The sequence below is a fragment of the Varroa destructor genome, unplaced genomic scaffold, assembly GCF_002443255.2.
Source record: "Varroa destructor unplaced genomic scaffold, Vdes_3.0 BEIS01000001.1, whole genome shotgun sequence".
Classification (NCBI taxonomy): domain Eukaryota; kingdom Metazoa; phylum Arthropoda; class Arachnida; order Mesostigmata; family Varroidae; genus Varroa; species Varroa destructor.
In genome coordinates, this window is record NW_019211454.1 from 53,499,416 (window position 1) to 53,520,699 (window position 21,284).

Sequence of the window (21,284 nt, forward strand, 5' to 3'; positions counted from 1 at the left end):
AACAGTAATGATGACGGCAGAAGGGGCTGCACCGGCGGTAGCAGTAGCTTCAGGAAGCCGGCAGCAGGCTGCCAACAAGGAATAACGGGCCGGCTCCGTCCTAGGTCTCAGAGACAGCAGCTTGGATACGGCGATAAGAGAGGCCGAAAAAGTGGGAATAGAAGAGGCTACAAGGGCAACAAACTAAGCGGCTGCTGGCGACATGAGACATTTGCTGTGTGAAGGAAGCGACTGGGCGACCATAATAAGTGGAGATGAAAGAGAAGGAAAACTATGGGCTATAAAATGAAACGGCAGAGATGTTGGATTTGAACATGGCCATGTCATGTTCCTGAGGGCTCTCCTCGGCTGACTTCCGACGGACAGAGGCCACTCGGAATCTACATCAGTACTGTGCTTTGGAAGATACCACAACGAACAAACCTGGTCAGCCAAAGCTGAGCAAAACTGGATGTAGCCAAAACAGCGTTGAAAATTCGGGATCGGCCTGAGCAGGGGCGGTGCTGTGCGTGTTGTCGCCGCAACCCTCGTCATAATCGTGGATCGTCGGTAGACATTGGTTGTCGGTACCGCTTGCTTGGATTCACGTCCACTCGAGCGAGTCGAACCAACTCGGTGCGGCGTTGCACAGCAGCTCGTTGCTTGCTTGGCTACTGGGTTAGCAAAGTCGGATCGCCTGACCGGCTAGGCCTAATTGCAGCAGCAACTTGTACTTGCATGGCGGCGGCAGCGTCAGACAAAACCCTGTTTTCCTACCGCCCTCCAGTTTGCGACCAGGCTAGGTTGTGCGATTCGCGGGCCGTTTGCAGTACTGGCAACGGCAACAGCTGCAGTGGATCGAACGTTCCTTGGGCTCGACCTACAGTTTCATTGTTTCTGCGCTCATTCGTTCGTTCATGCGTATGCCCACGGTTTAAGCGGGCGGGAGATAGAGATAAATAGTCAGATCGCAGACCGTGCTGTCCACACGAGCAGGGAACAAACATGTTGTGGTAGCCTACAAAGCAAAGACGCTTAACCTCGTTCCGCAGCTAACTTCTCACTAGCGTACTGACGGACCGAGCAACTGGGCGGCCGTCCAGCAAATGGAAAACCTTGCCTTCCAGTTGCTTTCTCTAACGAACATATTAGTAGAGCAGTTTGCAAGTGTCGAACACACAGAGCAAAAGAAGTTCAAAAATGAAAAAGGGGGAGAAGAAATAGCATCCCAGTGTGGCCGTCGCTTCAACTACCACTTGCGTTCCGACTTTAGCTTCGACTGCTACACTGGGAATGAACGAGACTTCCTCTAAGAGGAAGCAATAAGATTCAACAGGATAAGAAGATGGCCCTTTCTTGGAAGCATCAGCAGCAGCAGCAACAGCAACCGTCTGTCGATAACCGTCTCCAATAGTTCAATACAATAGTGGCATTGCTTCTGCAACTGGCAAAGGCCGTCTGGCATATGAGTACATCTGTATGAAGTAAGCAGCTTTCATTCGTGGGGTAGACCCCACGAAAGTACAGCTGTACGAAATGGCACTAGGAAGCTTGTTTAGTTTAAGCTTCCGTCAGGATGCTAGGTCGGTTTGCAAGTTTCCAGGGTAGCCGTTACCCACGGTATCGAATGAGCGGCTCCAGCAGAAACTAAGCAATCCTCACCCGAAGAAAATCTGGCGATTGTTTTGTCAGGATAGTTTAGAGCTGAGGCCAAGCATGAGGGACCTGGCAGGACAGTGGCCCAACGTCAATCGTCCTTGTCATCGTCGTCACCAACGCTCGACTGCTCATCCACTTCACTCAACGCGTAAGGCGTCATTCCGGTCGTCTGTTCTTCCCATGGCTTCTTTTACTTCATCCTTTCCTCCAGTTGTTTCAGTATAAGTGAAGCTCCTTTTCGACTCATTTACGAGAACGATGTCGTTCCCTTTATTAGCCGCAACAATTCTTTTCTCTTCTTCGTCTTTTTTTATTGCTTCTTCGCTGCCCGCATGCTCCTTTTTGCCATCAACATGCCCCTTTTCATCGTAGTCTTTGCTGCTTTTGGTCTTCATTGACAGCGGTAGCTGTGAAAGTACCGCGACGGCAGCAGCGGCCGCGTCGATAAAAAAAACCACTACTGTTACTACGCGAGTTGATCTGGTAGCGCCGCCTGCCCTTGATGGCATCGTTCTGTTGCCGCTGCTGCCACGGCCGATCCCTGTGCTGATGCTGCTCGTTCGGACAATGCAGTATCATACTTGATGTCGGCCACTAATATGAAGTCTCTCCGTGATGTCGTCTTTTTGTGGTCGTTGGAGTTTTTCTTGTCGACTGTCATCCATCTTTTGTCATCTTTGCCTATGCGCAATATAGCTTCCGGACGGACTTCCAGCGAATACGGTTTTTCTCAGCAACAGCTAATTGCTGCTCTGATACATAGTGCGCTTGCAGCTGTTGTGTCAGTTTAGCAGGCAACGCGGAAATACGACTAGGTAACGATCTGCTCGCTGAGTCACAATCGGTAAACAGTGAACAATGACTGCGTTTGTAGTAGTTTGCGGTAGTGCTTACTCGCGAGAGCGCGTATTCGTACAATATATACAATTTTACGATGGCTGCTATAACTCCGTCACCGCATTGATATTGAGCCTATAACAGCTGGCTGGTTCGAACCGGTGACTTTGCCGCCCCCTATTAACTGAGGCCGGTAAATCGGTCCAGACCGGCTCTTTGTTGCGCCAGCGCATATGGGCCACGAAAAGCTTCGAGGCCGGGAATGAAAGGGGTAATCTCTTACAGCGGTTTCAGTCCTACTCTTTGTCCAATATCGCTGATGCACGCTAAGTCAATAACGGAAAAGAAGCGACAGTGACTAGAGGCGTTGGCGGCAACGCTGCTATTACTGCTAAACAAACCGACTCAACTCCAACTGAATGAGTCGCTGACAATGCGGTTCATACTCTCGAACGAATACGAAGCAGACTAAAAGTGTCAGACGGATTCTGATTTCATCAGAGTCCGTCTGAGCCGCTTTAAAAGACTTGAATTTAATATCTTTATCTACGGCAATTTACATTTATATATATATATATATATATATGTGAAATACGTTCCATTGTTTCACTCTTTTGCCATTAAATTTTTTCAGCCATGCGCACGAGTTCGTTATATGCGGCCAACCCGTATTGTTGCCGAGACCGGCGCAGCCTGGCGTCGTGCGGTGGTCCTATCCCTGTTCCAATGCCACTATTGCCAGCATGCGCAACCTTGCCTCGTGATCGAAGGCCGCTATCGCTAAGTCCGGCTGAATTCGCAGGCCAGATGCCAAAAGATTTTAGCAGTCTGCGACCACTCAACCTGATGAACCAATCTAACGTGAGGTATGCCTGCACATTTCGTTTCCAATAGTCGGCGCCAGTAAGACCTGTCAACATATATTAGGCGATAGCAGATAAGTGCCCTACCCAATCTCAGACATGACAAAGCACGACGACAATTGAATATGACGCACCCACGCCCCAGAATTTTTGTCCGGTAGACGAGCTAAATGCGCTCTATTTTAGCATAGAAATTTGTTTTTGCATGCACACTGCCCAATTAAAAAAATGTTCTAGTACGATAGAAAAAGGGTCAGAGCTTCACATATTTGTATATATAGTATAGTCCAAGGTTAAGTATATTAGTAAATAATACAGATTGCTAATGCGGTGGCACAATTTGTTCAGGGGACAATATTCTTCTTTCAGATCGCTTGATCTATGCGGAGGCCAGGCTCAGATGCCTACTGGGGTAGTTTCGTACAAAGATCCGGACCTCGTAAGTAGCGGTGCATATCGAGCCGATTCGGCAACCCCCGGCTCCGAAGTGCAGGATTGTAGCATATCGCAAAGCTCGAGTACAGCCCCGTTGCTCGCTTCGCCAGACCTGCTCGTCGACCAGAATGATCATCCGTCTGCGTACTTCAGGTAAAATATGACAGAGGGTTAATAATTCGACATACATTAAGTAACGATTCGTCTTAAATGCTGCCAAAATGCTGCTTTACGTACGTAGTCGCACCATGACCATTAGAAGGAACACGCCACACCATGTTGGACTAGGGCACGTTCCGTGGGTATGGCACATGTCTTGTAGATAGGTTGACATCTTTTTGGTTGGTAGAAACCTGTCTTTGTGAGTATGTGTGCTGTCTTGTAGATTGCTAATACGGACGGCAAGTGCCTAAAAGTCAGATAGATCTATAAACGAATTCCGATACTCTAGTGTACAGTGGGGCAGTAACAGCGGTTGCATCAGCCAGTGGTCTGTTCATTGTTTCGACTAGCTAGCCTCGTCTAAACGAAGCGTTGGGCGTAACCGCCTGTCTCTTACCAAGAAACAGCGTCTGTACATGAAGATCCTTCAGCGGCAAGCCTTTGCTTGATGGTTGGATGTTGTGACTTGCTTCGGCTGGGGTTTCAAAATAGAGGTGGGGTCGGTTAAGCTTAGTGGTTCAAATAAAGAAATTGCCTCTGCCCGAGTAGGGCTTTTAGCATAGCCCTTTTCCCTGGCTCTACTCTGCCTCAACTGTAACGGCACTAACTCTATGCCATCTACTCAGTCTAAACCCGAAGCCTTTAGTGACGAGTACACTTGGTGCTAGAGGGTAACGTATCTTGGCAACACGAAATAACTGTTTCCTTTTTATAATGGGTATCTACAATCTGTCTAAAGAGTATATTTCTATAGGAGTAAGGTCTGAGCTTCCATTGAAGGTGAAAGATTTTGTAATTCCGATATATTTCTAGGTATTACGCCAGTGGCCGTAGGCCTAACTACGATGGCAGCATTGGTAGCAGCAGCAAGATAGAATTGGCTGCGTCAGCCTTCCGAGGATACGTTACGAGCTGCGCCACTGCCGTTATAGTTCAGCTAAATCAGGACGGTTGAATGGAAAAGCAAACAGAGGAGGAGGGCAATTCGAAGCATTTCTTTTTTTTTGTATAAAAATCTAAAACTGTCCTCTTTTTTTCTGTTTCTCCATTGTAGATCTCCGTCAGTGCTAAGCACCGTTCCCGAGGCTCAGGAGCCTGTGGCACCTGACGGTACCCAGGTGTAACTAAATGAAGGACAACCCGAACTAGGGTGAACGGTATTCAGGGGGTATTCCCCGCCTGAAGAAGGAGTATTTCGGCAAAGTTCGCGCGGCTTAGGAAATTCAGAGTGAGATGACAGAAGCGGGTGTAGTCGGCGGCAGGAGAGATTGCGGAAAAATTGCTTCTGTCCGATTTAGCGGACGGCTTTCGTCCCGCTGTCAGCGACAGCAGAAGAGACACTGACGGAAGCACAAGGATCAGTGGCAGTACGACTGTATGCGGCAGAAGCGAAGTCAAAGTAGCTGAGAGAACATATCTCTGCACACTCGATCGATCGATCGATCGAACGAGAGAGACTGGAGGCTTAATTTGGTGCCAGAATTCAAATGCAACAAGAAGCCACTAATACTGACAACCAAGTAAAATATCCAAAATGCACGCGGGCCGAATATGAAGAAAAAACTACACGTGTTATATTAAAAAAAAAAACCTGAGAAAAACAGAACGAGAAATAGGGAAAATAAAATAATAATCATAGTAGGTGAAAGGGAACGACGACTGATTATTACGATGCGCAGCTTGTAAATTGTACAAAACATATTTTGTAGAAGGCGGTGAGGCTACGCTATACTAAATGGAAGGCAGCCACCTGAGGTCCTGAGATAGAAACGGAAACGAAGTTAAGTCGGAGCACAATTCCAGATCGAGAATGAAATTGGATGGAGAGAAACGACACTGCAGAAATCACCTAAAAGGCATAACTTACATGCAAACGAACTGCAGTGTGATTTAGGAAAAACTGAAAAAATGAGGTAAACTTATGTAGCTGCTTGATGCTATCACGTGGTTACTTAGTGCAGCCATAATGTGCGATTTGGCAAAAAGGGGACGAACATAAAAATGTAGGTGATTTTAATTGCGCTAAAAAGGTAGTACATGATATAATTAAGAAGTGGTGTATTTATTGTGCAAATTTTTGGACAGTTCTGCGGAATGCACGACTGGCATGAATATACGGGAGTTTTGGATGTTCTTCCTATGGAAGGGTGGATTGACACAAAGGTAAAGAGAAGAAACGTATAGTAACAATCGGAAAATTATACCTGTAAGGAAAGTTGCAGCACCGGTCCGGAGGAAGAAGCAGTGCATCCAAACGGCTACATCTGATGGTGAGCATAATTATAATGATAAAAGTAACGGGTAATGATCGTAATGGCGGTGATGACGATTAGCAGAACGATGATGTTGATGAGCTCAATCGTAGCTAGTAAAGGCGCATTATGTTCTTCTGACAAACGCCTTGTTGTTAGACATAGTAAAGCAAATAAGCAAACAAAGGAGTTCGACAAAATGATGAAAAGATGCGGCTAGTCTCGTACAAGCGTCCGTGGATCACGCGAAAAATATTTCCATGAACAGGGAGGGGGACGGATAAGAGGTGGGCAAGGTGAAACAAATAACAAAACACGACAAAAAATATGTAAATTTTGTATGGTAGTGTATGTATGAAGTATGTATAAAAAAAACCCAAAAGTATTAGCGTGGGTCAAAAAGTGCTGATAATGAAATGAAAAGCTGGATGAAATAAAACAAGAGGCATTCCAAATGAAAGGGTATGGGCAAGAAAGAGTGGATGAAACCGTGATGTACGTGTGAATGTGGGGAGTGTATCAAAACGGTGCGGGAAAACCGACTAACATAAAGAACAGAAAAATGCAACAAGAGAGCGAAGGATGGAAATAAAGATGAAAATCATAAGAATCTTTTTTGTACAGTTAGCTTTGTAACAAATATAAATTAACTGGGGAAACGCTAGCGATGGCGCCCGACCAGGACATTGTGCTGACTACGAAGGGAAAGTGCAAGAAAGAGAAGGAGAGAAAAAAAAGGCGAGAAATAGGAAGAGAGAATGCACGTAAGGAAGAAAGTCTGCTGTGACAAGTATAGGAACGTCACCCGTCTGCTGTAGGACGCGGCGTAATAGCCGGCAAAGCGTTGTTGCTCTGCGAATTGAAGAAACGAAGTAGCATAGCTTTAGCTAGCAAGAAGAATCAAGCCGAAGGCCACAGATTGCCAATATTCGGCCACGACTTTCCCTTTCAGGGGTAGTGACTGACTTTCACATAACTGAAGTGGCTGTTGTATATACGCAAATTGTATTATGCCCATCTCCAGAAAAGAAAGCGCACGGAAAACACACTAAATGTTTATTAGTGTCTCTAGCCGAATGTATTATCGATATAATGTATAAATAAACGATTACATACACGATTAAGCAGTGCGTGTTGGTGTTCTAACAATAGTATGTAGTATAGCAATGCATGCACAGTAAAAGTATAATAAATTAAGCGTGTGCACGGGAAAAACGTGTCACCAGTACCATTGAGGCTTCGTGGACTTCCTCGACAAAACATACGATATTTATCTATTTGTGGAAGACAACCTTAAGGATAGTCCTAGCAACGGAAAAACTGTAACACGTTAGCCGTCATTGTTAGATTCCTTGTGCTTTCGTGCCTCATGTAAATAGAACTAGTGAATCTAAAAAAAAACAATAGCTACCTTGGCAAATTTAGTATGCAGTCAACTATAAATACATGATGTAGAATTGTGTTACATACAGATCCAGTCTAACTGTTCTGCCATCTTTTTCCTACTTCGAAGATGGCACAATTCGTTTTTTTTTCTCAATTGCAAAGCGGCCTTCTTTTTCACTGTTTGTGATTCTTATTAATACTTGTTATTTGTCGAAGCTATTTGATGATGTAACAGTTCCCTATGATGACTTCTTCACTGTTGTTTGGAGTGCTTTAAAGTGTTATCTAGAAAAACACTTCTTAGATTTACGCCTTTGTAATCTCGTTTGAGTGAATATTTAATGACACGCGTGGGTCTTTTCCTACATCCTTTTATATTTGTTCGTTATACAATTTTCTGCTCTCCTACATTATGTTGCGAGGTTCGTATTACCATGAGCAGTTGCTGTCGGTCACCGTTTAATGTTTCCAATAAAATAACGATGTGATTGTCACATTAATTCTGCAGATTTCCGATTTACCTTTATAGTATTCATCAGATTAGGGGTATTTTGAATAGCAAAATAGCGTTATCTGAGACAAAGTCGGCTCTGAAAGGACACACAATCCTATAAGGAGCTGGGTAGTTTTTCGAACTCCATAAGGTCGCACGACCTTCCGAACACTTTCTGGTTATTGTATTCTACTGGAAACACCGTTCATTGAATACAGCTGCAAGCCTTTTATAGGAGTAGGGCATAAAAGACAAGCAAATGCCTGTCTTTTATGCCCTACTCCTATTCAAGTACCAAACAACCATGAGTTTGCAATTATATACTGCCTACGGCTAACCTCTTCCTCAGCGGTCAGCCTCGAATAAAAAAACTACAAGTGTAACGGAGAAAGAGAGACCGACGGATAGATACGCTATCATATTGATAGCTGCGTAATTCAACGCAACACCGAAACGGCCAGTATCAAAAACGATGTCCTAGGATATCCTGCTTTACCAGGCGACCTTTTTCTCAGTATTCGTGCTAGTCTTTCCTCAGCTTACTCCTCGCTTGTTCCGCGACCCTTCATATCAACGATAGCAGTAGTTTTTTGCAACGATCAATCGCTGATATATCTTGCTCCATCCTATTCTCGTTTTTCTTTACTGCTCGTTGATTCATTCGAGAAATGAACCGGCTGTTTCTCTAGAGGCCATAGCTGGGTGCAGGGGCTTAATGTCTGAACAATGACCCGCCACGCTGATCCATGCTTTGCGTCAGTGCGTTCATCTTTGTATCGCAGTCAGCAGCCGCAAATCCCGGTACAAGAAAAAAGAATCGAGAGCAATCGCGCAACAAGCGAAAAATGGACGACGAGGCCATTCGTCTAATTTGGGACCTTGGCCCAGTCGACGAAGCCGCAAAGGACGGCCTTAAAGATTTTAGGATAAAAATTTGCTCCGTTCGCGGGAAACAACGCTGGTGGTCACGATGGCAGCAGGCAGCAACGGCAATCGGGCAGCTGTTCTTTCTGTTACTGATCGAACTGATAATACTGACCGAAAAAAAAGTTTAAATTTCTGTATGAAGAAAAGAGTCCTGATTGAGTGGATCGTCGTTTTTGAGTTCATGTAGAGAATTGATCAGTCCAACTGCTTTTTCTCGCCCTTCTTATCCCCCAAATCCTGCATATCCTTTCCGTGGTTTATCACATTCTTGTAACGTAGCGTTGGCGAATTAGTAGCAAGTTATACTTAACAGCTTTCCTGACAAAAAAAATAAGTGTTCAAAGGAACAACGGCAACTCAATGCTGCCAGCTGACTAAATGAAACTTAAAACGAAATATACAGCACGACCGTTGACGCTACATTGTTGGCACCGTTTCTTTTGCTACTCTTGCAATCGCCACCACCGTCTATGGGACTAACTAATTTTGTTACGTTAGCAGGACTTCAATGGCCATTGGACGGACGGCGTGCAAATATTTACTTTTGGGTAGAAGTACAGCGCCAACTTTGCCAGACTCACCTGGCTGGACGTATGTGTCTGTGCATATATGTTTTGTCGTTGTCTAAATAAACAAAGGGCTTCCAGAGGGTACAGACTATCCGCTGAACAGAAAAGGTTCTTGCAATAACTGGGTAAGAAAACCGGTAAAGTGAGGAAGGTGACGATAGAACATGGCAACGTAAAAACAGGAACGAACAAATCGTTTGACCTAATCCCTACAGTTTTAGAAACACCTCTGAAATCTTCGACCACGCTAACAAGGGTCGCAACTGTTTCGCTTAACACATTCATGTACGTCTCATCTGTGTGGCCAATGCTTATCAGAGTCCATGCTGCTTAGTTAGATTAAAATTGTACTTTAAAAACATCTGTTCCAACTATGGTAAGTGTAGCAATCTGGAGTCAATATGGCTGAGCAGTTAATTTAACGTTATCTAGTCTTCGTTATGAGAAAAATAAACGTCTTTTTCAAAATAAACACAAATTTAAAGAAAATTAAGATGTTATATAGAAGTAGACAATGAAATATAGACGAAATACATTGTCTCACGCAAATAAAAAAAGCTGTCAGTGTTTTTTTTTAGCTGTCATTCGAGAGATCTTTGGTAGCATGTATTTAGAAGCTGTTAAAGTTTGCGAGACCTTGAATAGCACCAAGTCGTAGTAGATGATGCCTAAAAAGTAAGAACTGATTTTTTATTTTTTACTTATTTTTTTGGGGGGTAAGATCCATCTTTCTACGTTAATAATCTTAGTATAGGCATCCTTTACTTATAGTCTACGTAGCTCTCAATCTAACGCTCTCTAGGTCAACATGCGCACATTCAACTCCATTCCAACACACGTTCACATGCATACATTGAGCGTTACGACGGGTGAAGATCCACGTCTTTCTTTAACATTACCTTATGGTGATGAGGATGGGAACAAGGTGTCATCTGTTGCGCGACTTCGGCACGAGCAGACGGCAACTGTTGCCGAATGACGCTATGACGTAGTGAATTTGATGCTTTCTATTTCCCTCGACTCCAATGGTATTATACTATATCGGAAAGGTCTGAATTAATCATTTGTTTCATTCGGCCTTTGCGTTTCTAGAGAGTAGTATGTTATACATATTACAAACATGACACAAGAGCTATAAAAACAGTATTCTGTGCAGGTAAAAGTTGCTCTTGTACCGTGATTTTAGTACTAATCTTAAGTGGCTAGAACTATCAAACTTGTTTATAGAAGGACCAGTCTCTGCTGACGCGTTGTCTACAAATATATGGTAAATATCAGCAACCTTCTGTTATTCGTTCGTTGCGTAGAGCGGCTGTGGCGGCCCTGCACGTCGACTAGTCATCCTGTGTCCTTTTTTACCCAGTTAAAACGGCCTTCTTTTGGTTGACCATATACAGCATTCAACTAACCTTTAACGATACAATCTGCCTGGCGGCGTAGGCAGCAGTTACATAGTTAGAACAGCATGGTGCGTGTCGGTTGCAAATCGCCGATAGTGTGTCCTGCATTGGAGTACGGCGAAACCAACATTATTGCTTATGGCCTTATGTAACCAGGTGTATACAGGCGTACATTGGATAGACGTTGAATAAGCTGGGACAGAAATCGTACTGCGCACAGGCAAACAAGCCAGATAGGACAAGATGATTCGGAAGGCCTAATTCCAACAGAACCTGACTGATCCTGATTCGTATACGCTAGGTCGCCCGTATTACTAATCTATGAGTCTCGTTTCTCCACCTACACATGTCTTCGTAGCAAGCTGGCATATTTCCCAATCAGAAAGGTGCCAACTATATTGTCGTTTACACCTGGCTGAGGCAACTAGCTGGACAAACTATCCAACAAAACAAACGACACGACAGGAGGCTCCAAATTGTAGCTCTAGTTGGATATTACTTTGTTTGTGATTCTCAGCATAAGCACGGTATCTAAAGTCGCGGGAAAGACTGGTGTTACAGCCTTTGCAACCGTTACGGCTGCCGAATGCTAGAGCCATAGCACGAAAGAGACTGATCAGATATCTTCCCAAACCCTTTGCGCCGATATCTAACCTACTTTTTCTTTATGTAAAACTATACAGTTTTCGGATACAGTTTTGCCTGCTGCACCGATCCACCACATCTACAGGCGTCGTCCTTGCTTGCTTAGTCTTCTGTCTTTTGCTTCGGCTTGACAACGGCCTTGCACGATTTGCCGACGCAGCCACACGCGCATCGCTGCACAGGGTAGATGAAGGGTGCCGAGCGAGACACACTGACCGCTTGCTTCCAGCGACCATCACCAATCGGGTAGTAGTAAAATGCCAGTCGGCGGTGGCAGCAGCCATTTTTGTTTCCGATAGCTACTAACTTACAGCATTTTTGATGGTGCTGCTATTGGGGCTGACCTTGATGTTTCTGCTTCCATGCTGCCTTAGCTCTGCGTCCGCGTAACTATACCACTCGATCTGAGGGCCCCGGCTGGCTACAGAGAAGACATGGAGGTCGGAGGGAGAAAAAGAGGAGGCTAAAGTAGCTGAATTTATCGCAGAGAGGCAGGCGGGCCGCAAGCTGGTCAAGAAACGTCGAGAAGAAGAAATATCGAACGGTGGCGGCGTTTCGCATTTACGGATTTTGGTGGCGCACACTCTGTCTTTCTCTTTCGGTCTTTCATGCCCCTTGCGGCTTTTCAGCAGGAGCAGCCAAAACAGAAGCACGTAAACTGGCAGAGGTGGGTCTAGAATAGTGACAGCCGCTAGGACCAAGTTAACATCGGGAGTAAGCCTTAGAGAAAATGAAGGAGAGAGAAAAAGGGCAACATAACGGAACTTAGTCAGTGTTAACCGGAGAGTCGACTACCCACACTCAGCACCCCGAACCTTTTTTCTCGTTTAAAACTCCCTGGCCCTTTAAGCAATTCCATTCCGGTTCATGACTCCTGACAAGGATTTAACTGTGTCAATAAAAGTGACCTGCCAGGACAAAATATCTTTAGCATACTATTGACTTTTTTCCTAACATCGGCAGGCTGAAACTATCGCTAAACCTTGCAGTTAAGTTTAAAGTTGCTTTCTAGAACTGCCTGGGTTAGTATCCGAGCGCCCCAAACCTGACCCAACGTGATCTACACGTCAAGCTTGTTGTCTGATGGAGCCCTTGAGGAGTTTGAGAAGACGGGTGAAAACGGAAGAGAAGAGAGACAAGACGGAAAAACGGCAAAAAGAGAAGACGGTAGCATAGCTTGGCCGTGTTAAAATCTTTCGTCTATCGCTTCGTCGCTTGATGATCCAGTGATGTGTGTTCGTTGATCTTGTGTCGCGGATGTCGCGAACTTTTGACTATAAACCTCCTTACTGTTCCTTCGAAGCTGGTTGGGTGACGCCTGTACATACAAGTTACGCCGTCCTTTCTTTAAGATACGAAGAATGGGGAGAAAGGGCCGCGTCGGGAATACCGGCGTATTCGGGTGCTGACTCCAACGCTAAAGCGGCCTGCTTACGGCTATGGATAGCGGGTCACGCCCGCTGTTGTAAAGTTGAGATAACGAACCCAACTTGTGAGACATTTGATTGCCATAGTAAGATAAAACAAAATAGACCAAGCTAATGATGCTGTACTCTCTCCGCCTTCCTGGTTTACTGACTGGCTGACTCTGGGTCTGGATCAGGCCTGTGCTTCTTGCTACGGAGTTTCACTTTTACGCTCTGCTGCAAAGTCTCTTACCCAGCAAACCTATACAATGCAGATGTACTCATGATAGAAGCAAAAAACATGTTGTTTCTACACAGCTTTCATAATTTTCACAGAATTCTAGTATTTTCTTGTGATACTGTACAGACGTAAAATGGAGACTCAAACTGTAGCGAGATATTTGCTCCAATTTGTATGGATATGGCGCGATGTATGCCTCAAACGGAGGAAATAAGTATACTAGGAAGTTCCTACTAAGTAACTGGCTTGCGTATATTCACGTAAAAATATTTTATAAAAATTACGGATAACTCTCGTTGTAAAAGGTCAGATTTGAAGGTATCGAACAAATTTCTCATTTGCAATGAATTGCAAGAGCCCAATGAGGTTTACAAAGTGCTCTTGATTTGAATCGATGGATTCGTCGATGGAACGATTACTAGACAGCAATACAAAGAAATCTAAATTTGTAAGATGAAGGTATAAAACATAAAGACGACCTATTTTGCCGACCTTGTTATGGTGACACAGCTTTGGATGCGTACTGCATACCAAGGAACAGCAAGAAGTTTGTCCAAGCCATAGTTGGCTAAAGTTACTAAGAAGAGACTGACGTGTTAGCCTTTAAGCTTGCAGTAAATCTGCAAAAAACGTGGTTTCCACGCGACAGCTTGACTGGCTACTGATAAATCGACTCTTATTTTTCCTAGAACGCTTTTGCCGAAACCGGCAAAAAGCTGAGCCTACATGGACCAAACTAGCTTGACACTAAAGCCCGGAAGAAGAACGAACATCTCGCAGTCCTTCGAATGTTGGACTTTTCGATGTTCAGTACAAACCTTTATGTGTAAGATTTATGGACAAATACGTTGTGCATTACAAGCTTCTGTGATAAACATACAGTGTAGAAGCAATTGGAATGTCCCGAGTCGAATTCATGAGCCAGTCAGGCTTTCCTTTTTGAATAAATGAATAAGCTTAGTATATAATATAATAATGAACTTAATCTGTGGGAACAGTAAAAAACAAACAAGTCAATCTCTAGCTAAAGCAATTAATACGTCCCATATTCACTAGCCATTCAAGCTTTGCAACTTAGCGACCTAAAACATTCCTAAAACAATACTAAACTCTAAGAAACAGCGTCTGCACACGACTGGTTGACTAGGCGGAACTTCGAATTCATATTAGTACTTATTCGGGGACCAGTGAGACAGGCGGTTATCATAATGGTAAATGTCGCCAAGCATCGTAGTCCGAGTATTTTGCAGAGCAAACTCAAGAATACTTATATATTCATATTGAATTTCAATTAGCCCTTTTTTGTTTTCGTATCGTTTTACTAACGTTTCGAAGTTTTCAGGCAGAATCGGGCTAAATAAGTTTTATCTAATCATAGAAAATTTATATTAAGTTCTAACAATTTTTCAGGCGCGCACGATTCAAAAATTTACATTGTAAATTTCAACATGTGGGATTATGTGAAACAGCAAAACACTTGTGCGTTAATTTTGTGCTGAGCCATAAAGAAGTATAATGGCTACTTTGTTTTTCCATCACCGTTTTGCCCGTCCCAAAGCTATATCTTCAGTGCCGAACTAAAAGAAAGTTAGGTTTTATAAAAGTCGTAAAGTTAAGGTTTATTAGGTGGTCAGCATGGCGGCTAAATAGGCCAGAGTCAGGTGGGGCTATTTGGATTGGCATTATTTCTGGCTGACGTGGGACAACTTCGATTGCTTATTATACAGAGAGATAAGTACAACTGAGTTACCTTTCAGTATATTTCACCGTTAAGTAAATATGTATATATATATATTAATGTCATACTGGACAAACATCTTCATGCGTATGTGCCACGCACGTGTAATTGTTTTTAAGAGAAATTTTAGCGTTGGTATTCTCATCGACCACCGTAGACTATTGTCAATATGATTCAGACGTTTCATCTCGTTGATAAGGGTCAATTATAGGCATTGGGTGATAAGATTCTTAATCTGCTAAGGGTTCAAATATTAGATATGTCTCGAATTTATTAGGGGAATTTTTTAACAACACTGAAAAACAATCACCCTATCTATAACCCGTCATTGCTACAGCACAGTGTTGCCAAAAATTGTTCAAAGTCCTGAACGTATCCATCCACAACTAGAACCACAGTTGCGTAGTACATTAGGTCTCTTTGGGTGCACTTTAGGGACACATGTTAACAGATATACACGTTGAAAATCGAAATTTTGCAAGTTCATCCGGATGGATCACAAAGGAAATGTTTGACGACTGTTCTAAGTATTTCATCGCGTACTATCTCTATTCCGTAGAGAAGCCACGTTGGTGATCGTAGAAAACTACGATCACACAGACAGAATAGTACACAGACATTATTACGGTCGAGTCAGCTTTGGAAAACGTCGCTCACATCGTAATACGTTCTTCACACTGCTCGAATAAGCTATAACCCCATAATGTGACAATTTTCTAGGCCATTCAAAGCTCGTTTTTGTACAAACTGAACAAAAATTTGTCAATGCTCATACCGGTAGAAGGATCACAGCACATGATATAACCGACTGGCAAAACCTTATTATTTACGATGACAAATATCATTAGAGCGTTATAGAAGACGGCTAGCTTTTCGCTAAACAAAAACATAACTAAAGAAGATGACTCCCTTTCCTCAAGAAATAACGAGCACCACGGGCCATTACGGAGACCATTCCAGCTATTAAGTCTGCTACGAGTGGCTTCGTTGCCGATTGGCACCTTATGGCAGAGAGCAAAAGACATGGTACGCAAGTCGTTGGTTATACTCACTGAACACCATCAACAGCTTCGCTTTTGAAAAATATGGGCTGGTGTACCGCAGTTGTCCGAAAAAAATGAATGTACCACTTCTTTTCATACCAATACCTACTTTCCGTACAGACATGGTCAAATATATTTAGGAAAATATTTTCACCGAAATAAAAACGGTATCTGAGTGCTCCGATCATTCTAATTGGCTTCTCTGTCCAGAGTCATTAGTGGCCCATAGAAGCACACTTCTGGCCCATATAGCCTAAATAAATGGGGACAATAATTCATTATGTCACACTCACATAAAGCCAAGGTTCTATATATGACAACCGACTCCAAAGTCGCTCTATAAATTTAAACAGTCTTAACCCAAAGACTAGCGTGAATTTTGAAAGTGCATAGAGTAAAGAATTTTTTTTCATCTGAAGCACCAAGCAATTTTCAATAGAAAATTGCCTCTTATACACGATTTTCTTAATAATTCTTAACCGTTTATCAACTACCGCCTGTAAGGATCAATTGGTGTTAATAATATATGCTTTTAAGTAAAGGCTAAGAATTTATGAAAAATACTGAACCCCCTAGTATTTATATATATTTACATATATATCATTCTTAAGGCTGAGATCATTTTAAGATAGGACAGTGACGGCTTAACTGCTATAGGAGCACAGAGTAGTTAGAGATGGATCTGAATTGGAGTACAACCAGCAATAGAATCAGAGTAACGGAATTGGTAAGGTACTATGATTCAATTGCTAGAAGAAGATAACCGTGCAAGGCAGTCATTTGAAAAGTGTAGGGGATCTATCAAAGTTGACCATTGGAGTAACTGTGACGAGAAACCCACAAGGAAGCCTCAAGTGCGACTCCAACAGCTTACTCAAACTAGAACAACAGCCTGGTGGAATAACTGGTTAAATTCAGCGCTCGACTTGAAGTCGGCTAAATTGAAGAAACAAGCAGGTAGCTTAAGATGACGGCTTTTACCACACATTGCCTGTCGTCACTGAAGTCAAGTGGCTGTCGTCGCTCAGTCCCTAACATTTAATATCATGTTTAAACGTCACGCTAAAAAAAAAACCTGCAGATCACAGCAACATCAGTAGCTTCGTGTAAGCCGAAAAAAAAAATCAATTGTGGGCCAAATTTATTAAAGTAGATTGTTGTTGATATTGGTCTACTAGCCCATGATTTGGAAAGACTTAATCTCTAATTCAAATAAAATATGGTCTTTCTTCTAAGCATGACGACTTTAAAAAATCACATACCCACAAATAAGTGTAACTATAACACTGTATCTTAATAATATTCATATTCTCTAACGAAAGCTGTTATCTATCGCGGGTTAAGGAATCGTTGCTAACAATTGAACAAGTCCTCCTAAAGGTTGAGTAATTCAAAGATGATCTTTCCATTAGGAATTAGTCAAAGTCAACGGGAAGGATGCGTGTCTATGATATAAAAGCCTGCTCCCTACAGGAATTATTCATACATATTCATTACGTATCTGCGCTTTCCAGGCCATTGCCCTAGAACACTAAATGCCCCTGCTTTACTTTCACGTCGTGTTTTTTTTTGAGTTTTATTTGTTGCTCATTATTTCTGCTGAAGGTAGTGTAAGATCGTCGACATTACAATTTGTATGTGTACGTGTGTGCAATCAGAGAACACTGATATTTCTTTAGTCTGTTATTCACGGAACATATAGCTACAGACGTAATAACACTTAAAGTGTGTTTATTATTAAGACAAATATGTGTCGCCTTTCTGGAGTTTCACGCTAGACTAGAAGAAGCAATCTGTTTGTTGGCTCATATTCCTAACAACGATATGTTTAAATTGTTCAAGATAGCTGACGTACCTTTTCCCGCTGAAGACACTACGAATAACTTACACACGCTTCTTTACCTTCAAATTTGTCGTGTTCAGTGGGTATGCTAGTAGCTGAAGAGGACCAGTAAGCGAAATTGGCTGACCTGAAGCACAGGTACAGAGCATCGCTCCTTGATAATTTGTTTTCAAGGCTTTAGCAAAAAAAAATTTAACTTTTTCTAACTCAAGTAACTTTGCCGTGTCCGGCTACGGCAGGATGTCCTTTACCGTTACGACACTTCGTAAGTTCGAGGTGCTCAACTTTCTCCGCCCGCTGTTAACCTTTTTAGCGGGATTAACTTAAGCTAGGGTCGAGTCTACGGGAGGGTAATAGGTCGGTAGAATATTTACAGCCAGGACCTTAGAACCTCGTAATGACTCAGCTTAAAAAAGCAAACTTTTTGTCCAAGTGGAAAAATCAGATCTAAGTACCGTATTGATGCACCCCGTTGATCTTCTGCTGATTAGGCGATGTTTCTTCGTATGATTTACCCGATTCACTATGTACGAGTAGCAACGTTGGGCCAGAAAATTCGTCGATGCGCAATAAGTCCGCACATCTACAAATATTAAATCCGTTTCACTCTCCGTTATCAAATCCTAATTTAGCCTTTGATTTGTATATCTCACATTTTTCATTTTTATCAAAGTTCTTATAATTTTGGACCTGTACGTATAAAAATTATCGGCTTTAATACAGGCTACTGTGTTTTATTCTATGATTGCGTATTCTTTCGTTAATTTAGCTGCATATGGGAACATGTAGAAATCCACAAAAGCGACCCATTTTCAATGACACTTCAAACTATGCATAGTGCACCGTTCGAGTTAAATTAGCGATCTTTTAATGAAGACGCACCTGTTCAAGCTACGGCCAAAATAAATGTTCCAAGCAAAGCACTGGTCTGCTTCGTGGATGCAGAAACTTATAGAAAGGTATTGTGTTATTGTTATATTGCCAATTTCTAAGTCGTTCTTACACCTTGTCTGCGATGTTGTCTCACCCAAACCTTACTTTTATTTTTTTTTTTTGGATATATTCGCGCTGCGACTTAGAAAAATAGTGATACTTTTAGGTGTACGGCGGTTCCACTATTGGCTCTTTTTTTTAGGTTACTTTTTTTTACCTTTTATAAGGAGAACGAACCCACGTGCACTATTGGTTGCAGGTATACTACATGCTGATCTTTTGTAAAGAACTCCATTGTGTTTAGGGGGTATGAACTAGGAATGACGGAGAGATTACGCAAACGTAATTCACCCTCCAATGAAAGACGTCAACACATTAACTTGAGATAAAGTTTCAGCCCACAGTTACCTAAGACGTCCCAGGGTCTGCTAATAAATGTATAATAATAATTCAACTTGTCAATATTGTTGGGGCCAATTATGAAGGTATCATAGTATGTTTTACACCTAATCCTCTCCTGGCGTGTGTGTTTGATAGAGTCACTTTTTGCCTGTCCTAGCGCGTGGTATCTAACACAACGCAATCTAAATAGCAACCTTCATTAGATAATCGCTTAGTTCATTTTAATATTATATTGTAGGGTAGAGGTTTACTTACCTAAATTAGGTTTCGAATGATTAAAGAGAGAAAGATTTGATTATATATCGAAGCGAGCTCGATGCAGCTATTTCATAATGCCTCCCGTTGCATCAAAAGTATCGGTAGGGTGGACAAAGTAGTGCGGTGCCTACGCACCAGCATATCCAAAGACTTAACAGGTTAAGCTTCTTAAGACCCATTTGTAATGTAACCTATGATCTACGGTATAATTAGCACCTTTTATGCGTCAAGGGTTAAAGCAACATAATAGAAAACGTGATAATATCTAGCTTCCTCGATCCTTACAGAAAGAGTGGTTTTCATAGTAGGGGCAAATGCATGCAGTGTTACTACAGTCTATTACGTTAGTCCTTTTTATATTTGACACTGTTCTGCTACTTGGGAAATTGAACATTCTTTTGAGTCTATTCTACTTTGGTTTCATCTGGCGGTGACGCCGCGGGCGGTGACTTTCGGATTTTCACCCGATGCCAAGCTGGGGAGCAGTGCGGCAAGATTTCATTGGGCCATTGGCTGCGTGGCTGACCGAGCAGTGATTGCAGCTATAACGGCTTATTCTCTGGGGACCTTAGCAGATCAGACAGCCACAACGGCGATACGCCCTGCAGCAATCGAGCATCCAAGGCCAGACTATCCCGTCAAGCGTCAGCCACGCCCCCTTTTCCATATCCATACTCGGATGCGACCAAACATCGGTGGTTTACGTCAGAATCAGCGCTCCGCAACAATCGTATGTAAACCTTGCTTGGCAACAAGCGGATGAGAAACGGGACCAACTGTCTTCCTTATCTGAATAACAACAGCTAAACAATAGAGAGAGCTATTCGCTCATGAGCTTGCGTATCACCACACTACGAATCGACTTCGGGCTCATATGAACGACCCAGAAAACGCCTCGCCTGTTTAATTCCAGCGGCCGTAGTTCCTTTATCTTAATACAAATGACCTCGGCTGCTAGCGGCTCTCTTGAATCGACGAATAAGGAAAAGAGTATGCAAGGGGGTGGCAACAGTGACGTCATATTCGTGCGATAGTTTAGCCTCATGGAAGACGATTTGAACCTCAGAGTACGTTAGGGAAAGGAACACACTATGGAACGTGTTCCACACCGCGCCGCTCAGCTATCTTGTCTTCAACTGCCTTACCTCACCCCCGTATATCGATCGCTCCCGCCCCCGTCGGGTCAGCTAGCGATACTCTGCATCTCAAACACAAACTTCGATGGGTAGATAGTTCGTCTATTCGTGGAAGAGTGTGCATGTCACACCTTTGGCTAACACAAGTGCATGAATGAAGGTTCGAAATGGAAGTCGAGCCTGTTAGGCAGGTTTGTCCGATACGATCAGTTCCGAGTATTGAATTTAAGGAACTGACCTATTATAACAACTGTAGCTGGCAGAAGTATTATTTGTTCATATCGTCGTTGAACCCTGCTACAATTTAATATCGTCTAATCGTAATGTATCGATTGAAGCGCACTCTACGTCGTTAAATACATACCGCGTAGAATATGCCCCTTACTATCTTTTTCCTTAACCTTAAATTTACCGATACAGTAAACCGCTTTGTGACACGTTATATTAGAAAAATCCCATACGAGTACTCCTGTTAGTGACGAGTGCTGAAATAATCGTAGAGTTACCTTGCCGTATTCACTAGTTGCAAACGGAAATGGAAAAATATATTATTCTTCTTACTTAGTTACGTACAATTGTTTAAATTTACTATATACAATACAGACTTAAGAAATAGCTATGTTTTACTTTTTTAGCTACAGATCGTTGTTCACTGCCATATTCATGATACATTTTCT

General features: G+C 42.8%; 2 protein-coding genes across 3 annotated transcripts in view; one reads left to right on the forward strand and one right to left on the reverse strand.

The window, feature by feature from the left end:
- LOC111249103 (uncharacterized) overlaps positions 1–7,317 on the forward strand; it is a 269,871-nt gene extending 262,554 nt beyond the window's left edge. The window contains exons 11-13 of the mRNA XM_022802606.2: positions 3,110–3,341; positions 3,687–3,926; positions 4,990–7,317. Of these exons, the coding sequence (XP_022658341.1) occupies positions 3,110–3,341; positions 3,687–3,926; positions 4,990–5,059 (542 nt within the window). The 3' untranslated portion in view covers positions 5,060–7,317. The remainder of the gene's footprint in view (positions 1–3,109; positions 3,342–3,686; positions 3,927–4,989) is intronic.
- LOC111249512 (uncharacterized) overlaps positions 1–21,284 on the reverse strand; it is a 202,180-nt gene that overhangs the window by 84,864 nt on the left and 96,032 nt on the right. The window lies entirely within an intron of this gene.